Here is a 23,682-nt window from a genome sequence, read left to right as displayed (position 1 = left end):
ATAGGATTTGCATCTAGGATAGAAGGGTGTCCGTTGATCGTCGCACGCCTTCGTTTTGGTAACCTCATGGGGAAGGCCGGCAAGGTATGGCGCGGCAAGGTGGTTGGCATGTCATTAGCACATGTGGCATGGCATGCCTTGGCGCGGTTTGGCGTGGACAAAACTAGGGTTTTGGGCCAAAGGTTACCATGCATTTTTTGGCGACCTTGGACGGCTAGGATTTGCATCCATGATGGAAGGATGGTCGTTGATCATCGCACGCCTTCGTTTTGGTAGCCGCATGGGGAAGGCCGGCATGGTGTGGCGCGACAAGGTGGTTGGCATGCCATTGGCAAATGTGGCATGGCATGCCTTAGCGCGGTTTGGCGTGGCCAAAACTAGGGTTTTTGGCCAAAGGTTACCATGTGTTGTTTGGTGACCTTGGACGGCTAGGATTTTCATCCAGGATGGAAGGGTGGCCGTTGATCGTCGCATTCCTTCGTTTTGGTAGTCGCATGGGGAAGGCCGGCATGGTTTTGCGCGGCAAGGTGGTTGGAATGCCATTAGCACATGTGGCATGGCATGCCTTGCCGCGGTTTGGCGTGGCCAAAACTAGGGTTTTGGGCCAAAGATTACCATGCGTTGTTTGGCGACCTTGGACGGCTAGGATTTGCATCCAGGATGGAAGGGTGGTCGTTGATCGTCGCACGCCTTCGTTTTGGTAGCCGCATGGGGAAGGCCAGCATGGTGTGGGGTGGCAAGGTGGTTGGAATTCCATTTGCACATGTGGCATGGCATGCCTTGGCGCGGTTTTGCGTGGTCAAAACTAGGGCTTTGGGCCAAAGGTTACAATGCGTTGTTTGGCGACCTTGGACGACAAGGATTTGCATCCAGGATGGAAGGGTGATCGTTGATCGTCGCATGCTTTTGTTTTGGTAGCCTCATGGAAAAGGCTGGCATGGTATGGCGCGGCAAGGTGGCTGGTATGCCATTGGCACATGTGGCATGGCATGCCTTGGCGTGGCCAAAACTAGGGTTTTGGGCCAAAGGTTACAATGCGTTGTTTGGAGACCTTGGACGACTAGGATTTGCATCTAGGATGGAAGGGTGGTTGTTGATCGTCGCACGCCTTCGTTTTGGTAGCTGCATAGGGAAGGCCGGCATGGTGGGGCCAAGGCCAATGGCGCGGATGGCTTGGCATAGTGGGGCCAAAGCAAGGTGCGATTGGCTTAGCATGGTGGGACCAAGGGTTTGGCATGCCATTGGCGCATGGTGCGGCTAGCATGGTTGGGGCCATGGGTTCGGCATTCCATTGACGCATGGTGCTGCTAGCATTGTTGGGGCCAAGGCAAGGTGTGGTTGGCTTGTCATGGTGGGGCCAAGGGTTTGGAATGCCATTGTCGCATGGTGCGGCTAGCATGGTTGGCATGCCTTGGCGCGGAGATGTGGCTGGCATGGTTTTCCATTGGCACAGTGGTACGGCTGGCATGGTTGGCATGCCTTGACGCGGAGATGTGGCTGGCATGGTTTGCCATTGGCACAGTGGTGCGGCTGGCATGGTTGGCATGCCTTGGCGCGGTAGCATGAGAATTAGGGTTTGGTATGTACGAAGATGATGTCAGTCAATACTAAGGGTTCTGACGTGGAACATGACACATTGTATAAAAAAAAGGTACCCTGGTAATCCTTACGTAGGTATGTTGAATGATTCAATAAATGCGCTAGTGGTTGTAGTGACGTCATGTCAGATGTAAAGTTTTACGATTTTAACCCTAATCTAATAACCACCATCAACACATGTCCATAAAAAAATTCTAATTATCCTTTCACATTCTTTAATCAATGCTTTGGGCCATTTGTACACTGACATGTTATAGATTGGTATACTGCATAGTACAAACTTCACTAAAGTTAATCTGGCTGAAAAAGCAAGAAGTTTTCCAATCCAACCAGCTAATTGATTTTGTAGCATTTCCACCATCCCCCAAACATGTATAGATTTAACTCTTCTAGGACTCAGCATTACTCCCTAGTATTTGTCTGGGAATTCAGAAATCTCCATTTGCAATCTCTCAGCTATTACTTGCTTACTATCTTCAGTGACTCCACCAATAAAGCACTTACTCTTTGATCTATTGACTGTCTTTCCAGATGCTGCTTGATATCTTGTTAGCAAACCCGTTAAATTATCCAATGTTCTTTTGTGCCCATTGCATAATATGAATATGTCATCTGAAAACATTAGATGAGAAGGCTGACATCCACCTCTATTGACCATTGTTTTTAGTAGTTCTTCATGAACCATTCTGGTAATATTTCTACTCAAAAATTCCTCAGCTATCATAAATAAAATGGGAGAAAGGGGGTCTCCATGTCTGAGACCTCTCCCTACATCAAAGAAACCAAAAGGTCCCCCATTTACTAAAACTGATATTCTTGCAGATTCTAGAATGGTTTTCAACCATCTGATACCCACTTCAGAGAAACCAAAATGTTTAAGAGTTTTAAATATGAATTCCCAGCTCATTGAATCAAAAGCTTGTGTGATGTCCAACTTCAAGCCCGCATTACCTCCTCTTCTCTTAGTATCTAGCTCATTTACTATCTCAGAAGCAAGTATTATCTTCTCTTGAATGTTTCTTCCTTTTATAAAGGCACCTTGTTGAATAGATATTACCTTGTGAAGTACTTCATGTATTCTTGTTGTGATTATCCTTGTTATGATTTTAAAGCAGAAGCTAGACAATCCAATTGGTCTATACTGCTCTGTTCTTTTGGCTCCAGGAACTTTAGGCAACAAGAAAAGAAAACTGGAGTTCATTCCTTTTGGTATGAATATACATCTCCAACAGAATTGAATTGCATCAATCAGATCTTGACAAATTATGTCCCATGAGTATCTATAAAAACTTCCTGGAAAACCATCAGGTCCAGGAGAACTGTTTGGATCCATTGAGAAAACTGCTTCTTTGATTTCTTGTGCTGAAGGTAATTGATCCATTTTAGCGTTTTCCTCATCAGTTATTACCTTGGGAATAATATCAAAAAGCCCTTCATCCATTGTAACTGCATGTGATCGGTTGTCAGCCCGTCAAAAATAATTCACTTTCTCACTCAACTAGATATAAATATAGTACGTGATAAGAAAGAGTTCGTATCCACACGGAGGAAATTGTTGTTATGCGATTTTCAGTTTCAAAGGTAACCAAGAGGGGATTTTTGTTGTTTTAACAAAGTAATAAAATAAAATAAAGCAAAGCAAATAATTAGAATAATCAATAGAGAGAGGATATTGGTTACGGGATAGTATCATTCACAAACATGTATTTTCATCAATGACTAGAATTGATATTTTAATCTCGCAATTATCAAAAGTCCTAGGATATCTTGATCGCAAGTATATCCCATTTATTCCCCGATTTTATCACAAACAACATTAAAAGATGCTATTGTGAAATCTACCTAGAAAGCAACCTAAAGTGTAAAAGCACAATCAAGTTTAACTCCCTAAGTGCATTAATTTCTATGAAATATGACTAATCAATGTAAACAAACGTGTAAAAGAACTAATTCGTTTTAACAAAGGTTATGATTCATATGCGATTAAAAAGATGTATTAACCACAAGATGCTACTAGAAATTAGAGATAACAACTTCTACGTATTGAAAACATTAATATAACTATAGAGATGAAAACAAATCCAATTGATTCCGGACTCAACCAAACTAGCATTCAAATCATATGATAATAAAAACCATGAATCATAAACGATAGAATTGAGACAAAACTAATTCATAGAATCAAATAACATGTTTGAAGAAATCAACTTTATCCCATAACCAATAATTGTATTTATCTACTCATATTAATGGAGTTCATCATCATCATAATATTAAAGTAAAGAATATGAAAAATAACCAAAGCAAACCCTAGTCGCCGTTATCTCCAAAGCTCTGAGTAGAAGTAGAATAATATGTGATAACCAAAGTTGTAGAAAACTCTCCTTTTGTAGCTTTTCATCTTTCCAACTCTAGGTCTTCAAATCCCAAAGTCCAAGTGGTCCAACAAGCCCATTATTGAGAAGAACCCATGTAGAAAATATGTTCCAAAGGATGTCACCGGAAAACTGGTAAAGTGGCCGGAACTTGGCTGGAAAAGTAACCGGAAAAAGTATCTCAGGTAACCGGCAAAGTCCACCCGGTCAACGAGTCAACTCGGGTCAATCACCGAGTCAGTGAACTTGACTCAGTAAGATCATGAGTCAGACCCAGGTCAGCTATTCAAGTGAGCTAACTGGGCTGACTTGGTTTAATTTCCATGGCATAAGTCATTTGCACTGGCCAGAGCTTGTGTTGCACCATCATTGTGCATCTAGCCATGATGGTTGTTCCCTTGAGTTGCAACCCTGCATCCACATTTCCCATTACAGCATCACTCCAACTGCACTTCATTCAAGCCATCAGTCTACCTGCAAATGCAGCTGCAACTACTCCTTGTAATCTCTGCCCATAACTCCACATAGATTCCCCCATGGAAGCAACAACTAACTTCTGCAAACTTAAATTCAATCAACACAACCCCTGAACTTGAGCTATTTTTCTCAGCTTCAAACTCCATCGACTGCATCACTTTGTCTTCTCTGTATCACAATTGCACCCATTCATTCATTTCCCCAGCTTCAATTCTCTGCTATTTCATCTGCACTTTGAGTGGCAGCACAATTCCTTGCACTTTGTCACCAGTACCATCTGAGTTGCAACCACTAGCTCCAACTGCAACTCAATCATCTCAGCTTAGCTTTCTTCTTGATTCTTCTGCACCCTAAGTCTTCACCATAGACCACCATTAACACCATCTGTAGCTTCAACTTTACTGCAATATATCACTGCTTCAGTCCATGGCTTAATCACCAACACAAACTGCATCCCTTGCTTACAACTGCATTTGCACATTCGTCATTCATTCGTCATGGCTAATTCTGATGCTCCCTGCCTCTCTTTACATCAACGGAATCAAACCCACTTCGAATTTCAACCCCATTGCAGCTTCATTCTATCACTCAAACCCATCAGACTACCACCAGCCTACTGCCATCAACTAAACCTTCCTATACCAGGCACTCAAGCAGCAACAGCTCCCAGATTTCTTCTCCGCTTTTTCATATCCATCTTAATTTCAAACCTGCAATGGCCTGCAATCCCTTTGAACCAGCACCACTAAGCCATTTCAGCTGCAGAATCATCATCTAAGCTCATTCTGTAGTTCCCATTCACAGACTCCCTGCTACCATCTCAGACTCCATCTGCTATTGGCTATCTCAGTTCCATCTGAACTGCACCTGCAATTTCGGAACAATCTCATTGCAAACCTGAACACAGGAGCATCATTACTACCAGCTCCCATAACACATCAACTTGCAATTTAATCTACATCATCCATGACCATCTCCGGCAGTTTCCTCCTCTGAAAATGCAATACAAGCCATTAACACCTTCAATACCTAACTTTCATTACCACTACACAACTGCATCATAATCTTTAACTGCATTGCAGCTCCTCAGGTCACAGCTACATCACTCAACTGCCAACACCTCGCCCAGCCATTGCAACACATCACTAATTAGAACACCTGTAGTTTAGCCCAATCGCAGCTGCTAACTAAAACACCTGCAATGCTCACAGCTCACTCATTGCAACTTCTTTACCAGCGGCATTCAGCCAGTCATATCCTTCTCTGTCTCAGTCTCAATATCTCCAATTCAGGCCCTAAACTTCCCCTGTAATTTGCCTGCAACAGCCAACGCCATCTAAGTTTCTTCTCAGACTCAACCAGAACCATTGTAAAACCACCACTTCTCCATTAACAGCATCAGTGCATTACCCATCCATCTTACACAAATTCTTGTAAAACCCTAATTCAGCTCATACCCTTCTCAGTTTGTTCTAATTGCTCGATTTGAACAACCCAAAATCCAATTCATACAAAACCCATTTTTACTTCTGCAGTTTCAGCTACACTTGCTCTGATTCTTGCATCAATTGTGTCTCATCTTAGATTCAGAAACAAACTCATTCTTAGTGCCACCTGAAGCTTGATTCCACCATTATTTGTTTCACTCACAATCATTCATACACATTCAAATCTCAGTTCAGAGCATACCCATTTTCAGATTCATAATAAAACCCAGATTCAACTTCAGAAACCCAAATCTCTTCAAACCCTAATTTCTCTTGTTGCTTCACCAGCAGCATCATCTTCTTCCTCTCTGTCGATGAAATCATTTCCAACCTATAAATTTCTTCCACCAGCAGCAGAAACATCCCTGGTTTCACTTCGACAAGAACAATCTCTCTGAGCCGCCATTTCGTTTCTCTTTTCTGAATACTAGATGAAAATGATTGAGAAATCACTTCTGAATTTTAGGGCTGAGTAATGATAAGAAGTGCTATAGGCACCCAACAAAGAAATAAGGCCACCAGAATATACAAGGCTCCCTTAACGCTCGTATGACTGCAGATAGTATCCCCTGTGATTTACGCCCTTTTTGCTCCAATTGAGTGCTTTCTTCTTCCTCGAATTCTTCCACCAACAGTGGTCGTCTCTTACTTATTTTTCACATTCACTTCTTCTCTTCAATTTCAATTCATCATTAAAGTTGTCGTGATTTTCAGACAGATAATTTGTATCACTAAAGCCGACATACTTTTCAGACAGAGATGAAGAAATAAAAGCAAATAATGAGAAATAATCCGCCTCCAATAGCATTTGTACTTTAAGCGACGTTTCCTCTTCTTTTATTCCAAATGACTCCAAAGTACCTAAATACTCAAAAACAAACATAAGATACATAATTTACAAGAAAGCTTAGCAAAGAAAGCATAAACAATAGATAAATATTAAGGTGTTTTAGACACCCATCAACATGATATTCAAATTTCTTCTTAAAATGATTCACCAATAACTCTGAAATGTTTTCTTGATCTGCAAAAATATTTCCATTAGCATCTTCAAGTTCAACTATTTTATTATGTGCATTTCTGACTTTCATAGAAGTATGAAAGAAACTAGTATTTGCACCACCTTCTTTCACCCATTTAACTCTTGACTTTGACCTCATCAACTCATTATACTGTTGAGCATCCAACTCATGTTGGCCCCTTGTTGTAACTAGTTTGTTAATAAGTTCCATATTTTATGGTTGAGCATCTGAGAGTAAGGAAGCATTGAGAACTTCATCTTCAGTTTCTTTGACTTTAACTCTCAAATATCCAAACACCTCCCAATTCCATTTCTTCACAATTACTTTGAACCTTTTGAGTTTACTCATAAATCTAAATGCAGGATTTCCAAAACATTCTTCTTCCCAAGATTTTAGTATAAGTTGCACAAATTTAGGGTGAGAAGTCCATATTTTTTGATACTTAAATGGTATATTGCTTGGTTTAGGAATTTCAGATGTACCACCCATCAATGCTCCATGATTTGATACTCCCCTGACTCTAACTTTATATCTCCAATCAGCATACCTCTCCATCCACTTAACATTGAAGAAAGCCTTATCAAGATCACATAAAATCCTCTTCTTACCCACCCTATTATTGCACCAATAAAATTGAATTCCTGATTTTGGAGCTTGTAAAAACCGCAATAGTCCAGACAGAGTCTGACATTGAAACTCTTAAAGGGCTTCTACCACCTTTCTTCTCATCACAACTTAAAATTGTGTTAAAATCACCAATTACCATCCATGGACAGTTCATTTCACTAATTCTCATTATTCTTCCCAAAGTATTCTTCTATCCACTGTTAAACATGCAGCATGAATACCAGTAACTAGTACTTCCCCCACTCTAACTGTGATAGCTTGTTTAGTTCTTGAAACTACAGATGGAGTTGACAAAGAAGTATGCCATTGTAAAGACCCTCAAGCTCGTCAACGCTATTAGACTAGTCAAGAGATGTATTAGCTGATAATAACTCGATTAGTTTAACACGAAGGTTAATTAATATGAATTAATATTAACGATCTAGATACAAAACTAATACCATTGGATATATTTTGAAAATTTATATGAAATGGACTGCTCGCACGCGTCACTCGGACACTGGGTGAAGAAGATTTATCAAGTTGTTTCAGAGGGTAAAATAGTAATTTTGGATATTATCCCTGTGGCTGCACGTCTCGAAGCGAGTGGGTGACTCAGTAAATTGGATCGGCCTTATCTTCAAAACCATCGAGAAGAGATTCATTTTCTTTTCTTTCTTTTTTTTTTCTCCTCTCTCGTTTTTCTTTCTTCTTTTCTTCTCTTTTCTTCTCTGGCGATCCTGAGAATCGATTTGAGGGAATCGATCGATAAGGTTGTTAGTATATAATCAAATAAGGTTTTGTGGTGGTTTTCATGTTGGTTAATCATGAGAAGAAGAGGAGATGACTATCTGTAAAGAAACCAGATAGTTCAGGCCATAAAACAATTGATTAATTGAATGAGGATTTGATTAGTTGGTGATGAATAAAAAAAAGGGGTTAGTGTTTTATTGAAGTCCTGAAGATGATTCAGTGATTAATTGGTAAGTTAGGGTTTCATGAGGAGAGATCTGAGAAGATTTATAAAGTGAATATGATGCTATAGATAGATGATTAGAAATAGGTTTAGTCGATTGAGAAACGGGGCGAAGTTAATTAGATGTTGGGATGTTCTGAGGGAGAATTGGAGAATTAGGGTTTGTTCTTGAGATGAAGATATCCAGAAAAGGTTGAATAATCAATTGACATATCGATGGGTTATGGCGGCAGTGTTAACTCGAGTGTTGATTCAACTCAGATTGATGAACATAAGATGAATTAGGGGTATAGAAGAATTGTTTAATGAACCAACAATTCAGAAGGTGTTATTGCTTGGGTAAGCTTTTAATTTCTTAACCTTGATATTTGGAGTTGAATTGCTGAGATTCATTTGAGTTTATATGTTTGTGTTTTAACTGAGGTTGAGGTGATCAAACAATGAAACTGTGGAGGTAGTTAAAAGTGGTTTTGATAGTGAAAGGATTGTTGAGTTTGAGTTATTTTTTAAGATGATTTGTGTTTGATGGAAATTGCAGGTGGAGCTATTGGTGTTGTAGCTACTATTATGTGGATGGATAATTGGATGAGTATGTTTGTGGTATAATTGAATTGGTAGTGGTTGTGTAAATTAGTTGTGCAAACCGAATTAAGAAGTGACGAAATATGATATTTTCAGGAATCAAAGAAGTGTTGTGTTATGTGAATTGGTTTGATGTTGAACTGTTATTACTCAGACTAGCAGAGATTGTAGAAAATGTAGTTATAGAAGGATGTTGACTTGAGATGTAATTGTAAGTGGTATGAGGATTGAATTAAAATGCTATATATGGTGAATGATGTGTTGGTAGAGTTGTAACTGCAGAACAAAAGTAGATGTGGTGATGTTGAGTTGGTTATGGTGTCTGTGGAGCTGTAAAATGTATTAGCTGTAATGGTGATGAAGGAGGCTGAGTCTAATTGAACTGGTAATGCGGAGATTAGGTTGTGTGTTTGAGTTGCTAATATGGAGAAAGGTTAGAGTGGTAAATATTTGGTTCCAGTTAGGAGTAGAATCCGTGGAGGCTTGCTGTTGCAGGTAAGCTGAGTTTTCGATAGTGATTAAATTATGAAGTTTATTTAGAAAGAATGAATTGCTTTTGAGTTGTTTAGAAGATGATGTTATGTGACTGAGTTTTAGGAATGAAGATTTGATGAGTGAGTATGGAGTTGAATCTCTCTTGTAAAAGCTTAGAGCTACACCTACAGGTAATTAAGCAGTGATTATGTTTGTAATTTGATTGTGAAGTTGTTTAAGAATTTATGAATTGAAGTTGTATTTGAGTTATGTTTTGTGCAAGAGTCTTAGCTTGAGTTCTTTCAGCTTAGCTGACTCGACCTAGTGTTTTTGACTCGGTCTATCTGACTGAGTCAATTGTGAATCTGACTTATCTGAATCAGTCTTAGTGACTAAGTTAACCGGGTCTTGAATCGTTGACCAATCTTGATATGACTTTGACTAGACTCTGACCTGGACCTTAGACGTTGACTGTTAGATTGACCGTTAGTTGACTCAGATGGACTGGACCTTATATAATGGGCTTGCTTAGTGAATTTGGGATTATAGCCAGTTTTCCTCATGAACATGAATTGGACCCTTAAGGTCTGAATTAGCCTTTGGTCCCTTATACAAGGTTGTATATTTTCTTAAGACTTATTTATTGGACTATAGAACCAACCCAATTCAATTAGTAAATCTTAGCTATGCTAAAGATAGATAAATAAAAGTTGTAGAACCTTAAATGGGCCTAAAATCATTAGAAAAACTTGTATGATTCTTGTGTGAGCCTTTTGGCTAGATTCTTAGACTTCTTGTGTGATTAACAGTCAGTCTATATTAATAACGATCGATTCAAAGGATGAACCAGTGGATCGTGGATCTCGAGGTAGGCGTGCTTGTCATTAAATGAGGTGGGAATACTTTCAACTCTTTTGTGATTATTGTTATTTTCTTTTACCAAAGTTTATGTTTAACAAGCTCATGCATTATCTGATTGTGTATTCCATGCATTGTTTATTTAAAATTCTGAAAGTTATTTTATTTCTTTTAATCTTGCCATTGCTTGGAAAGGAATTGTAATGCTTTGTTTGTCTTGATGAATTGTTTGGAAAATAAGAATTTCCATTTGTATGCCTAATAGGTGTGTAAGGAATTGGTCGACACCTATTTGGAAATAAGAGTTTCCATGCGTGGTATATAAGATACTTCTCTTTCATTTATATCTACATGAGTTCGAGCTTTTATGCGTATTAGGTATGTAAGGAATTGGTCGACACCAGTATAAACTAATAGGGTGTGTAAGGAATTGGTCGACACTCAATATAGTATATTGTTTGAAGAAGGAGTTAGTTCCATATACATGATTGTTTATTTCTGTGATTTGGTTGTGTTTTAGTGTTAGGGAAAACATGAGTTGTTTTCAAAATCATTCCAATGATTACTTGAAAGTTAAATTTTTATTCCTATTGGGCACCCCTTTTAGGGATGATGTGCTCACCCATTCCCACTTTCAGTTTCAGAGACAGATCAGAGTTGCGCAGCAAAATCTTCAAGGGTTGATTTCGTTAGTTGATTAAATTTTACTATGTTTATTATATTGCATATTGTATTTGTAAACCAAATGACTATTATAGATGTATCATTTGAGAGGAGTTCTTGTATATATGTATTTCTGAGCGGGGCTAGTTTTGGGTTAAGTTTTGTAACAGATTTCTTCATTGAATGTTTAAGTAAATGATTTAGATTTTTGATGCCTCTTATTTAGTTAATCTCTTAGATTAGTCAGATGTTAGCTTAGGGGGCGCTACAATGTTGGTATCAGAGCTCACTATTAGATCTTATATGGTAAAAGATAGAATTAGCCAGTGCTAGTTAGTGAAATAGATTATTTTAGAACTGGGTTGGGTTGTGAGATAAATCTTAATTACTAAAAGCTATCAATAATTAAAATATTTAGTTGATTGATTGATTTGCTAATTTTATCTGTTTGGTTGTCAGTATATGGAATGAAGTAAAAATTGTAGAGTACACCAATAACTTTAGCTAATAAATTTTTAGAGAATAATTAGTATAAACAGTATGAAGACGTACACAATCCAATATTAGTAAAATAGTGAGGTTAGCAGTTTTGTTAGATCTTGAAAGTCACGTAGATATTTACTGAGTACCTTGACGTAAATGTTAATAATATTGTTGGGACTTAATAATATTTGTAAGAGTAGTTAGAATAATAGTTCGACCATCAATGTTAATAATAAAAATATTATTATAGTAAATATAGATAATAATAATAGTAATAGTGATTTAATAAAGCGGTGGTTAGTATTTATCAATTAGTAAAATATTAAACTTAACAAAAATTTCGATAAGGATATATGACGAAAAATAATGATAAGGATTATGATTAAATAGATATGAAAAACTATCAACGCTTATGTACGGTTAAATTATGTGAAATTAAACTAGTGACAAATTAGAAATTCATATTTTGCGTTTAAACTAAATACTTAATATAATATTAATTAGGCGTTAGACGTAAGAAGATGAGGACATAATATATAAAATAAAAAGACTCACTTGTTAGCAATTTTGTATCGAAATTATTTTTAGTTTAATAAATGATCCGGTAAATCTTTAAAATGAAACAAATATACATGAAGTAGTAATAATAGTATTCGGATGTTTAGTGTAATGGTAGAATTAAAAGAAAATAAATTCGTATATTAATAGGGTACTTTACATTAATAGCAAATCTAAAGACTATTAAGATATATTATAATTTTATGCAGACTCAAATTTAGATCATATTAAATTACCAACGCCAATATTTAACAAGATGTGAATAAAGATTCAATTTGAATAAATAAAATATGTTATATTAATCTTTACGTGAAAGTAGAAGTATATTTACCAGATTAAGGCTTAGTGTATCAGTCGAACTACCAACTTAAGAATAATGAGAATAATAATGCAGTTGATAATAGTATTCTAATAATTAGGCTGGTAGTAAATTATAATAGATAATCTTGGGAAAATTTATGTATTTTATTAAAGTAAAGATTAAATTATGAAATATTATAAATTGACGCAAAATCCAATTTGGATTAGCTTTGTTGGCAAAAGAAATAAATAAAATAAATTTTGATGATTAAATTGCTTAAAATGAGGTGAACTAGTTATATATTCTACGAAGTAAATTTAACAGAATTACACCAGTTACGACATAAGGTTAGAGACTAATTGATCTTAATAAATTAATAGTTAATTAATCCAGCACTGGGGATTAGTGAAGGTTGTGTTTTCTCTATTCGTGGGAAAGCATTGTTGGGACTGACCAACCTTGACAGGGCAACTGCATTCAGAGATGACCGGTCATAGAAGTTTAGTATAATTATTAAGGAAATCAATAATTATAAATTCACTTAGAAAGATTCGTAGGAATCTCCCTTGTAATTAGAGACAGGTATTTTTCTAAAATAAAAATCAGTGTAAGGAACTTAGAGACTAAGATATATAGTTTCCATCATATAAATTAGTGAAAGAAACTTGGACTTCCCTATTTGGTAGAACTTAAATAACATAGTTGAGCTTAAAGCCACAAATTTTAGTTGTAGAAATCCATCTAGGTTTGTGCTTTGTTTTTTTTTTTTGTTGTCTACGCTTAGAAAAGTTGTAGAAATCATTGTATAAGGTGGGGAGTTTTGAAGACTAGAAGGAGGGTTTGATTTTCGAGGACGAAAATGATATAAAGTGGGGAGAATGTAAAGACCCTCAAGCTCGTCAACACTATTAGACTGGTCAAGAGATGTATTAGCTGATAATAACTCGATTAGTTTAATACGAAGGTTAATTAATAGGAATCAATCTAACAACGATCTATATACGAAACTAATACCATTGGATGTATCTTGAAAAGTTATATGAAATGGGCTGCTCGCACGCGTCATTCAGACACTGGGTGAAGAAAATTTATCAAGTTGTTTCAGAGGGTAAAATAGTAATTTTGGATATTATCCCTGTGGCTGCACGTGTCGAAGCGAGTGGGTGACTCAGAAAATTGGATCGGCCTTATCTTCAAAACCATCGAGAAGAGATTCAATTTCTTTTCTTTCATTTCTTCTCCTCCTCTCTCGTTTTTCTTTCTTCTTTTCTTCTCTGGCGATTCTGAGAATCGATTTGAGGGAATCGATCGATGAGGTTGTTAGTATATAATCAAATAAGGTTTGGTGGTGGTTTTCATGTTGGTTAATCATGAGAAGAAGAGGAGATGATGATCTGTAGAGAAACCAGATAGTTCAGGCCATAAAATAATTGATTAATTGAAGGAGGATTTGATTAGTTGGTGATGAATAACAAAAAGGGTTAGTGTTTAATTGAAGTCTTGAAGATAATTCAGTGATTAATTGGTAAGTTAGGGTTTCATGAGGAGAGATCTGAGAAGATTTATAAAGTGAATATGATGCTATAGATAGATGATTAGAAGTGGGTTTAGTCGACTGAGAAACGGGGAGAAGTTAATTAGATGTTGGGATGTTCTGAGGGAGAATTGGAGAATTAGGGTTTGTTCTTGAGATGAAGATATCCAGAAAAGGTTGAAGAATCAGTTGAGATATTGATGGGTTATGGCGGCAGTGTTAACTCGAGTGTTGATTCAACTCAGATTGATGAACAGAAGATGAATTCGGGGTTTAGAAGAATTGTTTAATGAATCAACAATTCTGAAGGTGTTATTGCTTGGGTAAGCTTTTAATTTCTTAACCTTGATATTTGGAGTTGAATTGCTGAGATTCATTTGAGTTTATATGTTTGTGTTTTAACTGAGGTTGAGGTGATCAAACAATGAAACTGTGGAGGTAGTTAAAAGTGGTTTTGATAGTGAAAGGATTGTTGAGTTTGAGTTATTGTTTAAGATGATTTGTGTTTGATGGAAATTGCAGATGGATCTATTGGTGTTGTATCTACAAGTGTGTGGATGGATAATTGGATGGGTATGTTTGTGGTATAATTGAATTGGTAGTGGTTGTGTAAATTAGTTGTGCAAACTGAAGTAAGAAGTGACGAAATATGAGATTTCCAGGAATCAAAGAAGTGTTGTGTTATGTGAATTGGTTTGATGTTGAACTGTTATTACTCAGACTAGCAGAGATTGTAGAAAATGTAATTATAGAAGGATGTTGACTTGAGCTGTAATTGTATGTGGTATGAGGATTGAATTAAAATGCTATATATGGTGAATGATGTGTTGCTAGAGTTGTAACTGCAGAACAGAAGTAGATGTGGTGATGTTGAGTTGGTTATGGTATCGGTGGAGCTGTAAAATGAATTAGTTGTTATGGTGATGGAGGAGGATGAGTCTAATTTGAACTGGTAATGATGAGATTGGGTTGTGTGTTTGAGTTGGTAATATGGAGAAAGGTTATAGTGGTAAATATTTGGTTCCAGTTAGGAGTAGAATCCGTGGAGGCTTGTTGTTGCAGGTAAGCTGAGTTTTCGATAGTGATTAAATTATGAAGTTTATTTAGAAAGAATGAATTTCTTTTGAGTTGTTAAGAAGATGATGTTATGTGACTGAGTTTTAGGAATTAAGATTTGATGAGTATGGAGTTGAATCTCTCTTGTAAAAGCTTAGATTTGCAACTGCAGGTAATTAAGCAGTGATTATGTTTGTAATTTGATTGTAAAGTTGTTTAAGAATTTATGAATTGAAGTTGTATTTGAGTTATGTTTTGTGCAAGAGTCTTAGCTTGAGTTCTTTCCGCTTAGCTGACTCGACCTAGTGTTTCTGACTCGGTCTATCTGACTGAATCAATTGTGAATCTGACTTATCTGAATCGGTCTTAGTGACTGAGTTAACCGGGTCTTGACTCGTTGACCAGTTTTGATCTGACCTTGACGTTGACTAGACTCTGACCTGGACCTTAGACGTTGACTGTTAGATACCTGTTGACTGTGTGATTGACCGTAATTGACTCAGATGGAGTGGACCTTATATAATGGGCTTGCTTAGTGAACTTGGGCTTATAACCAGTTTTCCTCATGAACATGAATTGGACCCCTAAGGTCCGAATTAGCCTTTGGTCCCTTGTATATTTTCTTAATACTTATTTATTGGACTATAGAACCAACCCAATTCAATTAGTAAACCTTATCTATGCTAAAGATAGATAAATAAAAGATGTAGAACATTAGATGGGCCTAAAATCATTAGAAAAACTTGTATGATTCTTGTGTGAGCCTTTTGGCTAGATTCTTAGACTTCTTGTGTGATTAATAGTTAGTATATATTAACAACGGTCGATTCAAAGGATGAACCAGTGGATCGTGGATCTCGAGGTAGGCGTGTTTGTCATCAAAAGAGGTGGGAATACTTTCAACTCTTTTGTGATTATTGTTATTTTCTTTTACCAAAGTTTATGTTTAACAAGCTCATGCATTATCTGATTGTGTATTTCATGCATTGTTTATTTAAAATTCCGAAAGTTTTTTTTATTTCTTTTAATCTTGCCATTGCTTGGAAAGGAATTTTAATGCTTTGTTTGTCTTGATGAATTGTTTGGGAAATAAGAATTTCCATTTGTATGCCTAATAGGTGTATAAGGAATTGGTCGACACCTATTAGGAAAATGATAGGTGTGTAAGGAATTGGTCGACACCTATTTGGAAATAAGAGTTTCCATGCGTGGTATATATGATACTTCTCCTTCATTTATATCTACATGAATTCGAGCTTTTATGCGTATTAGGTGTGTAAGGAATTTGTCGACACCAGTATAAACTAATAGGGTGTGTAAGGAATTGTTCGACACTTAATATAGTATATTATTTGAAGAAGGAGTTAGTTCCATATACATGATTGTTTATTTCTGTGATTTGGTTGTGTTTTAGTGTTAGGAAAAACATGAGTTGTTTTCAAAATCATTCTTATGATTACTTGAAAGTTAAATGTTTATTCCTATTGGGCATCCCTTTTAGGGATGATGTGCTCACCCATTCCCACTTTCAGTTTCAGAGACAGATCAGAGTTGCGCAGCGAAAGCTTCAAGGGTTAATTTCGTTAGTTGATTAACTTTTACTATGTTTATTATATTGCATATTGTATTTGTAAACCAAATGACTATTATATATGTATCATTTAAGAGGAGTTCTTATATATATATATATATATTTGAGCGGGGCTAGTTTTGGGTTAAGTTTTGTAACAGATTTCTTAATTGAATGTTTAAGTAAATGATTTAGATTTTTTATTCATGTTATTTAGTTAATATCTTGGATTAGTCAGATGTTAGCTTAGGGGGCGCTACAACCATAATAACCAAATGTTCCCTTTTTCAGTATCACTAGTGTTATGAATTAACATATGACTCATTCCAGGTAACCTCAAATTCTTAACAAAATTATTTCTTACTCTTATTTTAGGCTCAGCTAACCAAATCAGTGAAGGCTTAAATTGATTTACTAATGATCTTATTTTATCTTTGGCTCTACTTCTTTGTAGGCCTCTGATATTCCAAAATACTACTCTCATTGAGTTAAATTTTGAGAGGATTCATGACCTCTCAAGCCCTTATTTTTAACTAAATTCTTTCCAGTTATTTTTTCTGGCTGTAATAAGAGATATACCTTTTGTATGTGCACCTTTATTAATTTCCTTAGCAGCTTTGCCAGTTGAGAGACTTTTTATTCCCTGCTTTAGAGATTTTATAACTTCTTCTGAACTTTGCTCTTCAACTACCTCCACCAGTACCTGAAATTTTCTTGCAGATGCAAAAGATTCTAGGGCACCAAACTGTAATGATGAAGAATTCTGTAAACTAGTGATAGGAGTTACCACTTGACTTTGTGTATTTTCAAAAGGCAACATAGATGGGATACTAGTTGATATTATAAGTAAGTTCTCTGTAGATAATGGTGGAAACTCATCAGGAGAGAATGAACAATCTGCACCTCCCCTTTCAGGATTATCATTTTTTTCAATAGTTGTGTCTAAAGCAAAATTAACTTCCTCATCATCACCTTAAAATCTTATCCACAACCTCTTGAGGTCTTGAAATTTTTGGAGTGTTACAAATATCAAAACCAACTTGTTTTGGTTGTTTCTTCTCCTTCTGCTTCCAAATCTTTCTTTGAACAAAACTATTCTTCCTCTCAACAACACCTTCCTGTGCATTATCTTTTTTTCTATAATCTACATTCAGTTACCAAGTGACCAACCACTTTACAATGACTACAGAAACTTGGTACTTTTGGAATTTGTACCTCTTGTTCAAAACTACCATACTTGGATTTTATTAAAACATGATTAGGAATGTTATTTGCCAAGTCTACTTCAATTAGAACACTAGCATAATACCCTACTTCTCTTTTAAGAGTAGTTTCATCCACCTTTATAGCTCTACCAAATGTGTTTGGATTAATTTTCCCAAAGACATAAGAATTTTTTCCTTCTAATACTCAATACCAAGACCAGGAAAATTAATCCAAACAAAAGCAGTAGTTGTCTTCTGAGCAGCAGGATTAAAATTTGGTTCCCAAAATCTCAGTTTTTGAATTTGAGATTCAACCTTCCAAAACCCATTCCATATATATTTCATATCAACCTCATTAGCAAGTTTAATGATGAAAAATCCTTTTCCAAGAGGTATCAGTTGATAATTACCTGAAATATTCCACTGTTTTCTCAATGATTTTTCAGCAACAGCAAATTTCATCTTAACAAAATCCAATCTACCAATTAGACTAAACTGCCATTCATTCAAACTAGCATCTATATATTCGTCAGAAATGTAACACGAAGGAACTACTGATGGAGTTTCATTCTCAATTCTCTTCAGATTTGATTCAGAAGAAAAGAAACTAAAATTATTGTTGTTTATCTTAGATCCAGATTCCATAGTTAAAAACTCGAAATCAATCCAAAAACAGATTATATCTCAACCAAAAACCTTATTCAGACAAGGATTACAGTAAAAAAGTGCCATCAATCATTGAAATTAATAGCTAAAATCACTTGAATACCTGAATTAATGAAGTAGAAGACCTGAAGTTTGATACTGAAAACGAAAAAATTTACTGAGTTTTGTCGCCGATTTGCAGAGCGCAACTCGGACCGATCTTCTATTTTCTTCTAAGTTAGTTGCTTGTATCTTTAGTTTTCAACCCCCTTATTGTAACTCTGTAGCTCATGAACTTGCAATGTGGGCCAAGAAAAACTATTCTACTATGTACTGGTCTGTCCCTCTTGTTTGGCTTCGACCAACAGTTGAGGAGTACCATTAGCCTTTTTGAAGGCCTTTGCTTATTAGGAAAAAAAAAAAAACAATTAATTCTTGCAGCGGAGCACTTACGCAATTACCAACAATTTTCTTTTCTTGTATAATTTTTATAAAAAGCCGTGTTGTGAATGCACTTTTTAAGTGCAAAAAATTGACCTATAGAAAAAGTCAGAATTTGTCAAGAAAAAGAAGGAAAAAGAAATGTTCAACCCACAAGACTGACAAGTATTCAAAATTCAGGCATATTAATCCGTCAATCATATTTGGGGAAAGGGTTGCAACAGAAAAAAAAAAGAACAAACAACTGGTAACACAGTACTTGTATTGGAGTGCCTTTACAGAGAAATTTGTGGATAATCTTGTCGTTCTTTTGCTAACACTTCTAGTCTGTTGACAACTTTTTTTGCGATGTTGTTGTATGCCTCGGAAATTGAAGAATCAGGAGCTGATATCACAATAGGAGTACCTTCATCTGCACCTCTTCTAACATTCATCTCCAGGGGTATCTAGACAGCACACAACATGTACCAATATAATTAGCCCACAAGAGAGTTTTATTGTAGCCAGTTTTTCCAATGAATAAATTAGAACCATGTCAGACTTGGTGAAAATTAACGCGAAGAGAGATCTCTGCTTTTTGTGTATAGACATAATAACAGCTTCAAATTGATATAGATTTGCACAAGCACAAAAAAGAAAAAAGAAATAGAACAGATAAAATTTGAACAGAATGACACTTAATGCTGTTTGTATATACTGTACATGTTAATCGTCTGTTCTTTTAATCAACATACTTCTGGAATAGAACATTGCAGTTTGTTCCATATTCTAATGAAAACTTTTTTATCTACATACCTCCCCGAGGAATTCCATATCCATCTCATCAGCTGTTTTTCGTGCTCCTCCACTGCCAAATATGTGAGATTTTCCCCCACAATGTGGACATTTAAAACAGCTCATGTTCTCGATCACTCCCAAAATCTGAGCAAGTAATCAAAATTAAAATAATATAAAGAAAAAGATTACATACAGCAACATTTTAGTTCATTGGTGGAAGGAATTGAAGCTTCTAATAAATGAACTTATGTCATGTTATAGGTGGAATGAAATATACAGGAACTTGAACTTTACGAAACATATTAGCTCCTCTTCGGGCATCTATTAGTGCAATGTCTTGAGGAGTTGACACGATCAAAGCACCTATCAGCAAAACAAGGAAACGAAAAAAAGATGTTACCCTACCCATTCACAAAATATTAGTCGAAAGGAAAAAGCATATATCCAGAGAATTGCTAAGCTAAGATATTCAAGTAGTGGATCCTCCATCAGAAACATGTCGACAAATATAGATTAAACAACATGTAGGTGAAGATATGTTAACTGGTAACTGTCCTGATCTGTACAAATGTATGGCATGTCAGAGAAACGGTTCAAGGACAGGGATTCAGAATTCTCATAATCCCATGAACTAGAAACTCAACCATAATTTTCATTCTTGATACCTGATAATTTCAGAGTTCTCATAATCCCATGAACTAGAAACTGAACCATAATTTAGGATACCTGATAATTGCAGCCTCTGTGAAATTGACAACTGAGCATCCCCTGTACCAGGGGGCATATCCACCACAAGAACATCAAGCTTTCCCCAAGAAACTCCCCTCGTCAAATTTTCAAGCGCTTTCATCACCTAAATGCACAGAAACCAATTAAATTTCTGAAGTAAACATTATAAATTACTGCTAAGGAACTAAATTCTCTCAGTATAGTGTTTCTAGAAAATATACAGCTACACAATTAAACATCACGGATTTCTATTCAATGATCTTAAATATCATAACTACGTAACAGATATCCAATGAAAAATCCTACTACAAGAGAGAGAAGATACAAATCCAATGGGTTCTATTAATTGCATCATCTTGTTATGATATCACTCAAACCAACTCTACAAGGAACTCAGATTATAAACTCTACACCTAACCTATGCTAAGTTGTTATAGAATCTCTCACTTCAATCCTAATAAGATTATAGCTCTCTCCACAGCTTATAAAAGATAAATAAAAATAACCCATTACTACTTGCCGTAAAACAATAGCTAGGCTTTGTGAGACAGGATTCTAGGAAATGAACATGGAAATAAATTTTAAGAAATGAGCATGAAAAAAAAGAAGAAGTCCAAAACCAACCATTGGACCTCTCCACACAATAGGGGCATCCTTTTCTACAAGAAATCCAATTGACATACACTGCACCCCATGGTTTTCAACAGGAATCATTTTAGAATCTGCATACAAATATAAAAACTATATCATTGCAGAACATTAAGAATACACATTACAAGATATATCTCATGAAGAAAGTCAAAAAGCGCCGGGCTGCACATCTTGCTAAACAAAAGTTACATACTGAAGTAATATATTAAGCACATGCTGCACATCATAAAGATTTTATCTCAGTTGGCAATACGTAACAATAGCAAATATCACCTTGAGTCAATTCTGGCTTCCCATGGAGTTGGACCTTCATCATGGTAGGAATCGATGGTCCGTACACATCCGCATCAAGTAAACCCACCTTAAGTTGACAAGTCTTAGCAAGAGCAACGGCCAAATTAACTGAAACCCCAGAAGTATCATCTTAAAACCCTGAACACTAGCACATCCATGAAACTTCAATGACTAAAAAGGCCTTCTAATTGCAACCTATACATATTTCCTTTAATTTGCTCAAGAGGCATAAACTTTTCAAAAAAATTAGCCATTTTTAAAAAGTAAGAATACTCAGAATTTACTAAATATTTTAACTAAACTCAAAGCATATTTACTACAATATATTGTGAAGTTCGAGATAAGTATTTTCAGAAACTGGACCATTTTTACAGCTAACGACAGTCACAATACTTCAAATAAACTGAGTTAACCAGCATTTTGCTAACACTAAACACCTCCCATAACTTGTGATTTCACCAGACCATCAGTGTGAAAACTTGAACCACAAATTCACAATCATCTCAAATGGTTGTCATTGTTCACCTTAATTACAGATGCAGATATGAATATTTACTAATTTAGAGTTCTTGCTACAGCATCACCAAAAATAATTGGAAGTTGTGTATGCATTCCAAAAAAATTCCGGTCACCAAAATAAATTCATGCATCACCAAAAAAATTTGGAAGTTGAGAATAAATACCTTCTTGTATGAATATTGTTTGACTTGATGAAGTATTTTGGTCTATATGTATATACATGTAATTTTGGTAATTATTACTTTATGTTTCATAGGACCTTTGAGAACTCAACATTTTTATTACTGAATGCATTTAGCGGGGTTATTACTTTACTGGTTTAGCCCTTTTGCGCAAGTCATACCGGAAAAATTATTATTTTGGTGAAGTTATTATTACTTTATTGGGTATTCCTCCATCGAGGTTTAACTTAGCGTTCTCAGATAGCTTCACATTCTTCTATTAAATCTTTCGTTATCCCCTCCCTCTAGAATGTATGAATTTATTTTGGAAGTAAAACCTGTGGAGGTGTTTTTGAACATGAGGTGTTAACTTGAGCTATACTACCTATTAAGATGCATGAGGTACGATATAGCTTGGAAAAGGCATTGCAGACCTTCAAGCATTGCGATGCGAAATTAAGTTAATTATAAAGTTCTCGAACAAGGTCTTCAAATTAACGGATTCCAGTCAACATTCACGATACAAAGCAAAGAATACATCATTTGAGAACAACTATGAGCAAAGTCAATAACAATATTTAGTGGATATTTATACATCATTACATTTGAAGCGAGAATCATACTTCTTCGTTGTACATATAACAAATTCTTCGTTATATTGTTCGCCTAAAGAAAAATTTACTAGCATAATTTATTGATGTTCACCTACACTAAGCTCCCAAAACGGAGAATTTATGGTGGAGATAGTAAAATCATTCCAAGCGCTGCTAATGAAGATCTTTTAAAGCATATACATGCCCTTCCTTCTTACATTAAAGCTAATGAAGATTTTTTACTTAATCTAACATTCCGTAGGTCAAATTCCAAGTAACCAATTCCATATATTCTAATCATAACATTACGGAATTGTGAACTATAAGTAATTTTTCGTACTTTTTTTTGCTGAATAAGTTTAACAAGTAGTACCTGCAGTAGTAGACTTCCCAACCCCGCCTTTTCCAGAAGCAACTGCTATGATATCTTTAATCCCTTCAATGGTAGTAGACCCTTTCGTAAACCCTCGAACTATTTCATATCTCTACAAAAAAATTTATCTCAACCCTTATTTTTCTCCAGACATAATTAAAAATTTCCACAGAAATGAAAAAATCACAAGAATCAGATTTCTCTTACGGTACACATTACATTTGAAGATCTCAACATTCTCTTCCATGGTATAATTATTCTTCCTGCAATACCCATTTTCTGTATACTCACTGATTTTACTATTAAGGATTCTTCAGTGGTGTTTCTGTTCAGACCTAAATTTTTCGCGAGACGAAATGTTTTTTTAATCCGAATCGAAAATGCTTTACAGCATTTGCAGGGTAAATTTTTTTGTTTTGCATGACATATAGAATTTAGGCCCCCAATTATTGTTATTATTAAATATTTTTTTTTTTTTAACAAGAAACCTTTTCATTAATGAAAATTCAAGGTTACAATGAGTTGAAGATCGAAAATAAGATAATACAAAGTAACAAGAACATACCGTATAAGTACAATACCGAGAAATCCGATAAGAGAAAGAGAAAGATTACTGAAGTAAGACAAATACAAGTATGAATAAGATCCGATTAAATCGGAGGAAGAATGGTTT

At 35.7% G+C, this 23,682-nt stretch overlaps 1 protein-coding gene and 1 long non-coding RNA gene across 3 annotated transcripts; one reads left to right on the top strand and one right to left on the bottom strand.

The window, feature by feature from the left end:
• The first annotated feature begins 13,678 nt into the window (after positions 1–13,678).
• Positions 13,679–15,314, top strand: LOC113349972. Its single transcript, XR_003360510.1, has 2 exons — positions 13,679–14,318; positions 14,518–15,314. It is a non-coding gene; the product is annotated as an uncharacterized LOC113349972 (long non-coding RNA).
• A 3,663-nt stretch (positions 15,315–18,977) lies between these two features.
• LOC113349970 (iron-sulfur protein NUBPL-like) lies at positions 18,978–23,390 on the bottom strand. 2 transcript variants are annotated; one of them, XM_026594020.1, is made up of 8 exons: positions 23,217–23,390; positions 23,010–23,121; positions 21,343–21,471; positions 21,043–21,140; positions 20,416–20,542; positions 19,967–20,052; positions 19,708–19,833; positions 18,978–19,358 (listed from the first exon to the last, which is right to left on the bottom strand). In XM_026594020.1, exons 1-8 carry the CDS (start codon positions 23,283–23,285, stop codon positions 19,188–19,190), a joined length of 918 nt encoding a protein of 305 aa, XP_026449805.1. In that variant the 5' UTR covers positions 23,286–23,390; the 3' UTR covers positions 18,978–19,187. The 2 variants fall into 2 exon arrangements, with proteins under 2 accessions (XP_026449805.1, XP_026449806.1); XM_026594021.1 differs by having other exon boundaries at positions 23,229–23,390.
• Between the last annotated feature and the right edge of the window lie 292 nt (positions 23,391–23,682).

This window comes from Papaver somniferum, chromosome 2 (genome assembly GCF_003573695.1).
Source record: "Papaver somniferum cultivar HN1 chromosome 2, ASM357369v1, whole genome shotgun sequence".
In the NCBI taxonomy this organism is placed as follows: Eukaryota; Viridiplantae; Streptophyta; class Magnoliopsida; order Ranunculales; family Papaveraceae; genus Papaver; species Papaver somniferum.
Note: the sequence above shows the minus strand (reverse complement) of the source record. Positions and strands in the feature narration are given on the sequence as shown.

Bases quoted from the DNA above. Each gene is read 5' to 3' on its own strand.
- LOC113349970 (XM_026594020.1), bottom strand. From the start codon at position 23,285: ATGGGTATTGCAGGAAGAATAATTATACCATGGAAGAGAATGTTGAGA. The intron at 23,122-23,216 runs GTAAGAGAAATC...ATTTTTTTGTAG, and splicing joins CTTCAAATGTAATGTGTACC to AGATATGAAATAGTTCGAGG. The intron at 19,359-19,707 runs GTATGTAGATAA...TGTGCTGTCTAG, and splicing joins ATATGGAATTCCTCGGGGAG to ATACCCCTGGAGATGAATGT.